Here is a 14121-nt window from a genome sequence, read left to right on the forward strand (position 1 = left end):
GAGGTCATAAAAAATATTTGATAAATAAATGAATTGAAAAGTCATAAAAATAAAAGAGATAAATTCATAATTCAACTAATCAATAATATTAATTAGGGTTTAGAATTTAGGATTTAGTATTTAGTATTTAGTATTTAGAGTTTAGGGTTTAGGATTTAGAGTTTAGGGTTTAGGGTTTAGGGTTTAAGATTTAGGGTTTATAATTTATTTAAACATATTATTAAAATATTTAATGTGACAGTTTGTTGTAAATTATTTAGTCATTTTAATCGTTAAATAAGAGATAATAAATATCAAATAAATGAGTAAAATAATAATCGTAGAATAAATTAGGGTTTAATGAATATGGATAAATGAGATAATTTAATTTGTAGAGATAAAGAGAAAAATTATTTAATAAGAGGAGAGAGAAATTAATTAATAAGAGGAGAGAGAATATTCTACAATCGTGTTTTAATTATTATTATATTTTTATTTATTTATTAATTCCACATGTCTGCCACGTAAACCATCGCGCTCCCAGTCGCTGTCTCAGGGTCGCGCTCTCTATCATTCCTCTTTATTTATATAAAAAGTTAAAAAATGTGAGTTTTTTTTTTTTTAAATAAGAACACGCGGAACGCATGGCTGAAACGCATGGCTGAAACGCATGGCTGCACTAATTATAATCATATAAAATAAGAATGTACATAGAAGCTTACTCTTATAAAATCTAAATCTAAATCTGATTGTTAAATCAAAACAAAAGCTTCATTTTTGTTGATAGATCTCAAAGATGGAGACGAAGAAGCCATGCTTGAATGTTTTAATGTTCCCATGGGTGGCCTATGGCCATATCTCTCCTTCCTTAGAGCTTGCCAAAAGACTTGCCGACAGAAACTTCCAAATCTATCTATGCTCAACTCCCATCAATCTGAGCTCTATCCAGAAAAGGGTCACCCAGAAATACTCTCAATCGATCAAACTCATCGAATTCCATCTCCCATCTCAACCCGACCTTCCTCCCAATCTCCACACCACAAACGGCCTCCCACTTCACCTCAAGCCAGTTCTCAAAAAAGCCATGGACATGTCCGGTCCAATTTTCACCCAAATCATTCAAACCCTCAAACCGGACATACTCATTTACGACTTCCTCCAGCCATGGGCTTCCATCCCCGCCGCTTCACTCGGAATACCAGCCGTTCAGTTCATCCCTGTGTGCGCTTGCAACATGTCTTATCTTCTCCATAAAATTCTGAAACGGGACGTTGACTTCCCTTATCCCGCCTTGAATCTTAGGGGAACTTACTCGAACCACAAATTTCAAGAAATGATAAAAGGGTTCACAAATACTCAAGGCGGCCAAAGTACTGCAAGTCATTCTTCATTCGCTAAAACCTGTGACATTATATTCGTCAAGACTTTTGAAGAAATGGAAGGGAAATACATCGAATACGGATCCAAACTACTTGGCAAAAAGATAGTCCCCACAGGTCCGCTCCTTCTAGAACAGGAAGACGCCGATGATGATAATGATAATAGCCAGATCATGGAGTGGCTTAACAATAAGGATACATCATCGACCATTCTCGTGTCGATTGGATCAGAGTCCTTTCTTTCGAGGGAGGAAACAGAGGAAATAGCAAAAGGGTTGGAGTTAAGCATGGTGAATTTCATTTGGGTACTTAGATTTCCTTCTGAGGAGAAGATTTCAATTGAAGAAGCCTTACCCAATGGCTTCCTTAAGAGGGTAGGGGATAGAGGACTTGTAATTGAGAATTGGGCACCACAAGCTAGAATCTTGGGGCACCCAAATGTTGGGGGTTTTGTAAGCCATTGTGGGTGGGGTTCTGTAATAGAGGCTATGTCATTTGGAATCCCAGTTGTGGCTATACCAATGAACTATGAACAACCGGTGACTGCAAGGCTACTGGAGGAGATTGGTGTGAGTTTGGAAGTAAATAGAGATGATAATGGAGGCTTTGATGGAGAAGAGATTGCAGATTTGATAAGGGAAATGATAATAGGTGATAAGGGGAAGCAAATGAGGGATAAAGCAAGAGAAATGAGAGAATATATCAAAAGTAAAGGGGATGGAGACATTGATGTTGTTGTTGAAGAATTGTACAAGCTTCACAAGAACAAGAAGAATAGTGATGGAGAAAGCAAGGATTAATTCTCAAAGCTTAATTAACCCTATCTTCTGTAGCACTCTGTCTAAGAGTAATAAAAATATAATAAGACAGAAGTAGAAAGAAGAAAAGGGGAGTTGAAATCAAAGGTAAGAAGGTAAGGTTAAGTTTTATGTTCAGTATCCTTTGATGTAATGTTTGGTATTTCTTTTTGTTTTGTGTTGTTTGCATGTCATGGTGTGTACTGTTTGTTTTAAGTGAAAAGTTGAGTCAATTTTAATTGTGAGGAAGCCCAAGTTACAAAATAATTATATTTATTTAAAAAATAGAAAGAATAGTGTACAAGACTCTTATATAATTCATGTGAAATTATAACTATAAAGAAAGTAGACATTTTAATACCTATGATTTAAAAAATAAAAATAAGGTCAAAGTGACTACCCTTTGATGTGATCGTGTATATATACTTTTTTGCATTAAAATTTGAAATAAAAAATAGTAAAAGTATTAAGTTTACAAAAAAAAATACAAATATAGAGAAAAAAATAAAAATAAGAAGGAAAACATGGGAGTAAAAGAAAACATAGATTTTTTTAATGCATATTTTAAGGCATAAAAATAAAATGTTTTTCTTAATCATTTTAATTCAGCAATTCACTTTTTTCCTACGCACAAAAAAATAGGATTAGGGACAAAACATTATTTTTTTTATTTAATAATAAATAAAAATAAAAACATGACATAAAAAATTTCATGTACAAATTGAAAATCTTTAAAAAGAGAGCTTAAGATCTTCATACGAATTTACATGTTTTCATCATGTTAGGTCAGCTGATTTGACAGTTGAGCTTGACAAATTAATAAAACCCATTATGACATATTTAATTAAAGAAAAAAAAACCACAGCAGTTTTTTCTTTAGTGATGATGATAATGACAAGTTAGGATGAGGTTAATTGATAACTTTGATTAGATTACCTCTAAGCTTGTATTGAACAACATTGTATACTCATTTGATATAGTGGATGATTTAAGTGGCCGAAGTGTCCCGTGGTTTTTACCTAATTTGGGTTTTCCACGTAAAATTTTGGTGTCTTACTCTTTGTTTCTTTGATTGCTTGATTGTTTGATGCTCAATTGAATTGACTGCCTATTTAATTATACAAAAAGGAAAAAAGAATTGTTAGGCCTTTGTTGCAGCTTGTCTATTTCTGTATTGCTAAACATGTGATATTATTCGATTTCTCTAACACGTCACAATAATGATATTGTGAATAATTAATTTTAACGGCTTACTTTCGTTAAGTGCTATAATTTCTTTCCAATCTACTAGAAAATTATAAGGATGAAGTCTCACATTTTTAGTTGCTCCAATTCATATCTCTCAATAGTTACTAACGGTTTCCGACATAAGAAATAGATTTAAGAACCAAAGCATGTTCGCCCAGAGCTGATAAATGAGTCACTTCGAAATTGAAAATAACAACGGAAACCAACTGTGGCCAGTTAAATTTTACAAAAAAAATTCCATATATTTACAATAATGTGACAATGTAAAAGTAGATGGGAAGTTGTCTCAATATTTTTGTAATACATACGACTCACAATAATCATACATCTACCTTTAGCGAGAATTCCGTCGTGAATAACACTTCAATCCAAAAAACAAAATTTGGTAGGCATCTTAGACTCTCATAAATTTACCAATAAAGATTAATTGGGCTAACTAATTTATTGAACAAAATGTAAGAATGACCCACATGAAAGTTATTCAAATTACGTCACTGTATAAAATCCCGAGAATGCATAAAATCCCGAGAGAAGACTGGTTTAATCTAAAGGTTTATGCATGTGGAAGTTATTGAACAAAGGGTTGATTTTTGTTTTTTAACAATCAATAGATTAAGTATGTTGAAGCGGTGGTACTTTTCAATGGTTGTTTTAGGTGGGTTTTGTTTTTAGTGGAAGGATAAAAAAAATCATTATAAGCACGTGTTTCCACATTTTGTTAACATGCATGGAGGGAGGGAGGGAGGGAGATGAAGAACGTACGTGGAACAAATGATTTCAATATTGTAACACGTTTTCAGTGTAACCCAAAACTGATGAGATTAAAAATCCCAAAGCAATAAGTTTGAATGATTTATATATATGAGTTGGAAAAAGCTAACCATTATTAACAAATTCAATTCAATTCATCTCTGAATCTGATTAAAAAAAAGTGATCAGATGGAGACGAAGAAGCCATGCTTGAATGTTGTAATGGTTCCATGGCTAGCCCATGGCCATATCTCTCCTTACTTAGAACTTGCCAAAAGACTTGCCAACAGAAACTTCAAAATTTATCTATGTTCAACTCCGATCAATCTGAGTTCTATTAAGAAAAGGGTCACCCACAAATACTCTCAATCGATCAAACTCATTGAACTCCATATCCCATCTCAACCAGACCTTCCCGATCCCAGTTTCCACACAACAAATGGCCTCCCACTTCACCTTAACTCAGTTCTCAAAAGAGCCATGGATATGGCCAGCCCATCTTTCACCGAAATCATTAAAACCCTGAAACCAGACATACTCATTTACGACTTCAACCAACAATGGGCATCAATCGCCGCAGCATCAATCGGGATACCATCAGTTCAATTCATCAGCGCCAGCGCTTCCCTCCTCTGTTATTTCCTCCATACATTTCTCAAACAGGACGTTGACTTCCCTTATCCCGTCATGAGTCTTCGGGGAAGTTACTGGAAACAGAAATTTCAAGAAATCGTAAAACGATGTATTCAAACTTGGAGTAGAGGTAATTCATGTTTTGGGGTTTAGATAATTTCAGAAATATATTATTATAACTAAGATATGATTTATTTGAATTGAAACAGACAGTTCAGTACCACCCTGTGAGATAATATTTGTGAAGACTTTTAGAGAAATTGAAGGGAAATACATTGAGTTTGGCTCAAAAATAATTGGCAGTAAGTTGGTCCCCACAGGTCCGTTGGTTCAAGAACCAGAAGAAGAAGAAGATGGAGATAATAATAAGGAGATCATGGAGTGGCTTAACAATAAAGAGCAATCATCAACTGTGTTTGCGTCATTTGGAACAGAGTACTTTCTATCTAGAGAGGAAAGGGAAGAAATAGCAAAAGGGTTGGAGCTAAGCATGATGAATTTCATTTGGGTGCTTAGATTTTCTTCTGAAGAGAAGATTTCAATTGAAGAAGCCCTGCCCAATGGCTTCCTTAAAAGAGTAGGAGATAGAGGACTTGTAGTTGAGAAATGGGCTCACCAAGCTAGAATCTTGGTGCACCCAAATATTGGAGGATTTGTAAGCCATTGTGGGTGGGGTTCTACAATGGAGGCTATGACATTTGGAATCCCAATTGTGGCTATACCCATGGACTTAGACCAACCAGTGAATGCAAGGCTAGTGGAGGAAATCGGTGTGGGGTTGGAAGTAAATAGAGATGAGAATGGAGGGCTTAGTGGGGAAGAGATTGCACATTTGATAAGGGAAGTCTTAGTTGGTGATGAAGATGGGAAGAAGATTAGAGATAAAGCAAGAGAAATGAAAGAAAAAATCAAAAGTAAAGGAGAAGAAGATGTTGATGGTGTTGTGGAAGAATTGTACAAGCTTTACAAGAAGAATATTCATGGAAAACATATGGATTAATTCTCAAAGCTTATATTTATTTCTCCTACTTTTGTTTTGCTTAATTTGCTTTTTAGAATATACAATTTTATGTTATGTTATATTAGATAAACCTATGTACTTAGTTGTTATAATTGCGGCCTCTTTGTGTTCTGCATGTTCACCGCGTGTTTGTCTGGTTAAGCGTGTTTGCGGATGTTTGCTCATCCCTTAGGGTCACATTTTTTTATAATTGCTTTTAATATTTTGTTAATTTTAACTGTTTATAAAATAAAAATATGCTCATAAGTTAATACTTTAAATGTATGCAGATTTCAATTGTATCATTTTGGTAATTAAATTGATGCAACAAAATAATGTACAACAAAAAATATTATATTATTTTTCTTGTTTAAAGAAAATTTGTCAATTATTCTCGTAATTAAGTTATTTATTTATAAATTTGTCTTAAATAACTTAATTATAACGTCTTTTTAATTTATAAGAAATCATTTATTTAAGGTTTGGAGATTATGTTACAATTTGGATTGTTAATGTAAATTTGTGTTTGTTGGATTTTAAATGAAGAGACAAATCACAAGTTAAATTTTCAGGACTTTACAATCGGTGGTACTGATCACTAACTTTTTTTTTTCACCAATATATTATATATACTAGCAGTTTAGTAGTAAAAAAAAGAAAAACTAGTAATTAAATTCTAACTGTTTATTAGAAGCAATTTATTTATGTTTTACAAAAATTTATATAAAAGAGTAAATTGTAAAATTATTTTATATTTTTAAGTTAATTTTTTTCTTAAAATTTTACTTTTATTTAATTATTAACCTTTCTTATAATATAAGAGGTTAACCATGGCAATTTGAAACCGTACCGGAATCGGAATTGTCCTGTTTAGGACGTTTTTTTCGATTTGACTGTTAGTTGACCAGAGATGAGATAGGTATGATATTTGTGTCCTCCCCCTTGACCCGCCCTAATCTCACTCCGATTTTACCCGAACACTATAAATACAATTAAATATATAAAATTATTAATATATTTATTTATTTATTATATTTTATATTTGTGTTAAACAATTGTGCAGACAATTTTAGGGTTTTGGGAGAGATTTTGATTCAAAGGTTTGAACATTTTTATTTATTTATTTATTTTTATTTTATGTTAAACTCGTGTGAAAATTTGACTCAATTTCAATTAATGTGAGGAAGCCCATCTTACAAAATAATTATATTTATAAAAAAAAAAAAAAAAGAATAGTATACAAGACTCTTATAAGGTTCATGTTAAATTAAAATAAAAAATAAAATGAAAATGAAGGTAGGAAGGTCAAAGTGACTACCCTTTGATGTGATATTGTAAATATACTTCTCTGTATTAAAATTTGAAATAAAAAAATAGTAAAATATTAAGTTTACAACAAAATACAAATATAGAGAACTAAAATAAAAATAGGAAGGAAAACATAGTTTTCTTTAATGCATGTTAAGGCATAAAATGTTTTTCTTAACAATTTTAATCATGTTTAATTCTCCTTTTACTCCACTCCAAATAGCTATAGAATTATGGATAAAAAGTTATTAAAGATGCATGAATCAATGAATCATAACCCAACAAAATAAACCTGCATACAATCATTTTGTATGGTTGCCCATGATCAAAATACCAAAATAAACCAATTTTAGGTATATTCATAAGCATCTTGTTTTTTTTTTCACCTTGTTATAAAAATCAAAGTATATTATTAATACTTTTTAGCCATAATCATCTATCATATTTGTAAAAAAAATATTCTTTTTAATTTAAGAAGTAAAATGATCCAACCAACTTTGTTTGAACTCATAATTTTGGTCTTTTAAACACGAATTTCACCTGAGTTAGTTAGGACCGTCCCGAAAGTTGGATATTTGTTGGGCCGATACATGCAACTTTTATTTTTTAAAATTTGTTTAATACTTTTAAAAATGATAGGATGGATAATAGATTGATATAAAATTAATCTAGTTTAGTTTGTTAGTATCTCTTTATTAGGATAGTAACTATAGATTTTGTGTTTAAACCTTAGCAAAAATATATTTTAATTTTTTTTAAAGGTTTTATGTAAATGCATAGGTGACATTACCTTTTGACTGGTCAATGAACTCAATTACCACAATTTAAAAGTTGAAGTTACTTTCTTGACTAATATGTTACCTCTATATATATTATTTCCAAATGACTTTTGATACCATTCTTATCAGCTTCATTGATTTGGTCAGCCTTTACCACTAGCTACCTAATACTGAGCAGGCTTATTAAACAACCTTTTTTTTTAAGTTTGATTTGGCCCGAACGATAGATTCCCACTCGTTACTCACCTGTTCACCACTTTGTTTTCAACTTTTCTCACCGACAAGACAAGCTACCTTTAGGCTTTAGATAGGAGTCTTTTTTCTTTCTGCTTAGTTCCCCAAAATCCCAAAAAACAACGTTCGACTTGCATGTGTTAAGTATATATAGCTAGTGTTCCTTCTAAGTCAGGATCAAACTCTTCTTTTTATTATGATTGAGTTATGCAGTGGTTCCATTCGAGACAATCAAAGTTGAGATTTTACGTAAAATCGTTAGTCTAAACTTGTAAAATCTAAAATTGACTTGAAAAATTAAGAGTTTAATTAAAAAAATTAGTTAAATATTATTATTATTATTATTTATATATATAATTAAATGTTTTATATCTGATCAATTTAATATATATATATATATATATAATTAATTATAAAATAATAATAAATAAATAACACTATAAAAAAATTATATTTACAAAATTAATTATATTAAATTGAATAAATAATAATATTTTTTAATTTATAAATATAAATTTATTTTTTATTTAAAATAATATAAAATCGTAAAATCAAAATTATTTATAAACTCGTAAAATCGTAAGAGTTTACTTTTTATTTAAAATTAGACTCGTTATTCTTCAATAAAATCGTAAGATTTTAATAGTTAACTCGAGATTTTAATCGCTTGCTTTTATTTATTATAGGTAAGTTCCACTTAAATTTATGGATTTGGAGTTAGACCATTGAAATATGAAGAATTTAATATGATAGCTTAATATTAGATGTCTCTATCTCAATTTCCACTAAAAACATGACTTTACAAGATTTTTCTAAAGAACAAACTCTAACTTAAAATAATAATTACATCAACCACTGGTCAATTTTTTCATGATGAGAAGAGAATGCCATAAGTTTTATATTTAAAGAAGGCGTATAGTCAGCTATTGCATGCCTAAATTATAAATTACTCAATTATTCAAAAAAATCCAAATAACCAAACATGCCCAACAAAAATCTATATATATATAATGATGCTTAATTTTTAAAGTGTCTGGATTGGCGGGTCGAGAGCTGTGGTTAATTTGGATACTTGGGTCGGATTGTGGGTTGACCCGTTTTTAAATTTAAAACGGTTAAAAATAAAATTAAAAATGCTAGAGGTATGTTTCGAACTTGCAACCTAACAAAAACAAGTACAACTCTTTAACCAACTAGGCTACAAAGACTTTATATTTTAAATTCAACACCAAATTTGATAAACGCGGGACGTTTTAATATTAATATAAGTTCAACTTTTTAACTAACTAATCTATATATATATAATGATGCTTAATTTTTAAAGTGTCCGGATTGGCGGGTCGAGAGCTGTGGTTAATTTGGATACTTGGGTCGGATTGTGGGTTGACCCGTTTTTAAATTTAAAACGGTTAAATATAAAATTAAAAATGCTAAAGGTATGTTTCGAACTTGCAACCTAACAAAACAAGTACAACTCTTTAACCAACTAGACTACAAAGACTTTATATTTTAAATTCAACACCAAATTTGATAAATGCGGGACGTTTTAATATTAATATAAGTTCAACTTTTTAACTAACTAATCTATATATATATAATGATGCTTAATTTTTAAAGTGTCCGGATTGGCGGGTCGAGAGCTGTGGTTAATTTGGATACTTGGGTCGGATTGTGGGTTGACCCGTTTTTAAATTTAAAACGGTTAAAAATAAAATTAAAAATGCTAGAGGTATGTTTCGAACTTGCAACCTAACAAAACAAGTACAATTCTTTAACCAACTAGGCTACAAAGACTTTATATTTTAAATTCAACACCAAATTTGATAAACGCGGGACGTTTTAATATTAATATAAGTTCAACTTTTTAACTAACTAATCTATATATATATAATGATGCTTAATTTTTAAAGTGTCCGGATTGGCGGGTCGAGAGCTGTGGTTAATTTGGATACTTGGGTCGGATTGTGGGTTGACCCGTTTTTAATTTTAAAACGGTTAAATATAAAATTAAAAATGCTAGAGGTATGTTTCGAACTTGCAACCTAACAAAACAAGTACAACTCTTTAACCAACTAGACTACAAAGACTTTATATTTTAAATTCAACACCAAATTTGATAAATGCGGGACGTTTTAATATTAATATAAGTTCAACTTTTTAACTAACTAATCTATATATATATAATGATGCTTAATTTTTAAAGTGTCCGGATTGGCGGGTCGAGAGCTGTGGTTAATTTGGATACTTGGGTCGGATTGTGGGTTGACCCGTTTTTAATTTAAAACGGTTAAAAATAAAATTAAAAATGCTAGAGGTATGTTTCGAACTTGCAACCTAACAAAACAAGTACAACTCTTTAACCAACTAGGCTACAAAGACTTTATATTTTAAATTCAACACCAAATTTGATAAACGCGGGACGTTTTAATATTAATATAAGTTCAACTTTTTAACTAACTAATCTATATATATATAATGATGCTTAATTTTTAAAGTGTCCGGATTGGCGGGTCGAGAGCTGTGGTTAATTTGGATACTTGGGTCGGATTGTGGGTTGACCCGTTTTTAAATTTAAAACGGTTAAATATAAAATTAAAAATGCTAGAGGTATGTTTCGAACTTGCAACCTAACAAAACAAGTACAACTCTTTAACCAACTAGACTACAAAGACTTTATATTTTAAATTCAACACCAAATTTGATAAATGCGGGACGTTTTAATATTAATATAAGTTCAACTTTTTAACTAACTAATCTATATATATATAATGATGCTTAATTTTTAAAGTGTCCGGATTGGCGGGTCGAGAGCTGTGGTTAATTTGGATACTTGGGTCGGATTGTGGGTTGACCCGTTTTTAAATTTAAAACGGTTAAAAATAAAATTAAAAATGCTAGAGGTATGTTTCGAACTTGCAACCTAACAAAACAAGTACAACTCTTTAACCAACTAGGCTACAAAGACTTTATATTTTAAATTCAACACCAAATTTGATAAACGCGGGACGTTTTAATATTAATATAAGTTCAACTTTTTAACTAACTAATCTATATATATATAATGATGCTTAATTTTTAAAGTGTCCGGATTGGCGGGTCGAGAGCTGTGGTTAATTTGGATACTTGGGTCGGATTGTGGGTTGACCCGTTTTTAATTTTAAAACGGTTAAATATAAAATTAAAAATGCTAGAGGTATGTTTCGAACTTGCAACCTAACAAAACAAGTACAACTCTTTAACCAACTAGACTACAAAGACTTTATATTTTAAATTCAACACCAAATTTGATAAACGCGGGACGTTTTAATATTAATATAAGTTCAACTTTTTAACTAACTAATCTATATATATATAATGATGCTTAATTTTTAAAGTGTCCGGATTGGCGGGTCGAGAGCTGTGGTTAATTTGGATACTTGGGTCGGATTGTGGGTTGACCCGTTTTTAAATTTAAAACGGTTAAAAATAAAATTTAAAATGCTAGAGGTATGTTTCGAACTTGCAACCTAACAAAACAAGTACAACTCTTTAACCAACTAGGCTACAAAAACTTTATATTTTAAATTCAACACCAAATTTGATAAACGCGGGACGTTTTAATATTAATATAAGTTCAACTTTTTAACTAACTAATCTATATATATATAATGATGCTTAATTTTTAAAGTGTCCGGATTGGCGGGTCGAGAGCTGTGGTTAATTTGGATACTTGGGTCGGATTGTGGGTTGACCCGTTTTTAAATTTAAAACGGTTAAAAATAAAATTAAAAATGCTAGAGGTATGTTTCGAACTTGCAACCTAACAAAACAAGTACAACTCTTTAACCAACTAGGCTACAAAGACTTTATATTTTAAATTCAACACCAAATTTGATAAACGCGGGACGTTTTAATATTAATATAAGTTCAACTTTTTAACTAACTAATCTATATATATATAATGATGCTTAATTTTTAAAGTGTCCGGATTGGCGGGTCGAGAGCTGTGGTTAATTTGGATACTTGGGTCGGATTGTGGGTTGACCCGTTTTTAAATTTAAAACGGTTAAAAATAAAATTTAAAATGCTAGAGGTATGTTTCGAACTTGCAACCTAACAAAACAAGTACAACTCTTTAACCAACTAGGCTACAAAAACTTTATATTTTAAATTCAACACCAAATTTGATAAACGCGGGACGTTTTAATATTAATATAAGTTCAACTTTTTAACTAACTAATCTATATATATATAATGATGCTTAATTTTTAAAGTGTCCGGATTGGCGGGTCGAGAGCTGTGGTTAATTTGGATACTTGGGTCGGATTGTGGGTTGACCCGTTTTTAAATTTAAAACGGTTAAAAATAAAATTAAAAATGCTAGAGGTATGTTTCGAACTTGCAACCTAACAAAACAAGTACAACTCTTTAACCAACTAGGCTACAAAGACTTTATATTTTAAATTCAACACCAAATTTGATAAACGCGGGACGTTTTAATATTATTATAAGTTCAACTTTTTAACTAACTAATCTATATATATATAATGATGCTTAATTTTTAAAGTGTCCGGATTGGCGGGTCGAGAGCTGTGGTTAATTTGGATACTTGGGTCGGATTGTGGGTTGACCCGTTTTTAAATTTAAAACGGTTAAAAATAAAATTTAAAATGCTAAAGGTATGTTTCGAACTTGCAACCTAACAAAACAAGTACAACTCTTTAACCAACTAGGCTACAAAGACTTTATATTTTAAATTCAACACCAAATTTGATAAACGCGGGACGTTTTAATATTAATATAAGTTCAACTTTTTAACTAACTAATCTATATATATATAATGATGCTTAATTTTTAAAGTGTCCGGATGGGCGGGTCGAGAGCTGTGGTTAATTTGGATACTTGGGTCGGATTGTGGGTTGACCCGTTTTTAAATTTAAAACGGTTAAAAATAAAATTAAAAATGCTAGAGGTATGTTTCGAACTTGCAACCTAACAATACAAGTACAACTCTTTAACCAACTAGGCTACAAAGACTTTATATTTTAAATTCAACACCAAATTTGATAAACGCGGGACGTTTTAATATTAATATAAGTTCAACTTTTTAACTAACTAATCTATATAGGTGTTGAGTAAATGGATACTTGGGTCGAATTGTGGGTTGACCCACCCATAAACTTAAAACGGTTAAAAAAAAATAAAAAATGTTATCCGTAATTTTTTTCACGGTTTTATATTAATATTACTCGTGCAAATGCACGGGCTAAATGCTAGTTATATATAATAATAACAACTATTAAAGTCATGGAAAGAAAAACAAGAAAGAAATAGGACGGATAATTCAATTATTTTGTCCGATACCTTCTTCATTTAACTATTATAACTAGCCTAAGAAATTCAATTCATCTCTCAATCTCATTACAGAAAACACTAATCAGATCATATGGAGACGAAGAAGCCATGCTTGAATGTTGTAATTGTCTCATGATTAGCCATTGCCATATCCAGGGACGGACTTAGGATTTTGAACTGGGGTGAGCTTGAAAAAAATTTATGATGGCTTAAAATAATAACGTAAAAAAATTGAAAAAAACAAGTATATATAAAAGTAAAATTTTACCATTTTTTTAATAATTAGATAAATAAACAACGAATTATATTATTTTTTTTAAGAGATTAAGGGTAATGTCATATTTCTACCGTAAAAAAAATAAAAAAAAAATAAAATAAATTGTTTTTTTTTTTCGGGTGAACTTGAGCCACCCGAACCCCTACATAGATTCGTCCCTGGCCATATCTCTCCTTACTTGCTTTCCAACAAAAAAAACCTCCAAATCTATCTATGTTCAACTCCGATCAATCTGAGTTCTATCAAGAAAAGGGACACTCACAAATACTCTCAATCAATCAAACTCATCGAACTCCATATCCTATCTCAACCAGACCTTCCTGATCCCAGTTTCCACACAACAAATGGTCTCCCACTTCACCTCAACTCAATTCTCAAAAGAGCCATGGACATGGCCAGCCCA

The 14121-nt window shown here is 30.9% G+C and overlaps 2 protein-coding genes across 2 annotated transcripts; both read left to right on the forward strand.

Moving 5' to 3' along the window:
- The first annotated feature begins 775 nt into the window (after positions 1-775).
- On the forward strand, positions 776-2158 carry LOC124912757 (beta-D-glucosyl crocetin beta-1,6-glucosyltransferase-like). Its single transcript, XM_047453404.1, has one exon. The coding sequence runs from the start codon at positions 776-778 to the stop codon at positions 2156-2158; it is 1383 nt and encodes a 460-aa protein (XP_047309360.1).
- A 2177-nt stretch (positions 2159-4335) lies between these two features.
- LOC124912758 (beta-D-glucosyl crocetin beta-1,6-glucosyltransferase-like) lies at positions 4336-5896 on the forward strand. The gene is made up of 2 exons (XM_047453405.1): positions 4336-4916; positions 4996-5896. Exons 1-2 carry the CDS (start codon positions 4343-4345, stop codon positions 5784-5786), a joined length of 1365 nt encoding a protein of 454 aa, XP_047309361.1. The 5' UTR covers positions 4336-4342; the 3' UTR covers positions 5787-5896.
- The last annotated feature ends 8225 nt before the right edge of the window (positions 5897-14121 follow it).

This window comes from Impatiens glandulifera, chromosome 8 (assembly GCF_907164915.1).
Source record: "Impatiens glandulifera chromosome 8, dImpGla2.1, whole genome shotgun sequence".
Lineage (NCBI taxonomy): Eukaryota > Viridiplantae > Streptophyta > Magnoliopsida > Ericales > Balsaminaceae > Impatiens > Impatiens glandulifera.

What these genes read in the sequence shown, in the direction of transcription:
- LOC124912757 (XM_047453404.1), top strand. Translation starts at nt 776, where the DNA reads ATGGAGACGAAGAAGCCATGCTTGAATGTTTTAATGTTCCCATGGGTG.
- LOC124912758 (XM_047453405.1), top strand. Translation starts at nt 4,343, where the DNA reads ATGGAGACGAAGAAGCCATGCTTGAATGTTGTAATGGTTCCATGGCTA. An exon ending in TATTCAAACTTGGAGTAGAG is followed by an intron (nt 4,917 to 4,995) that starts GTAATTCATGTT and finishes GAATTGAAACAG; the next exon opens with ACAGTTCAGTACCACCCTGT.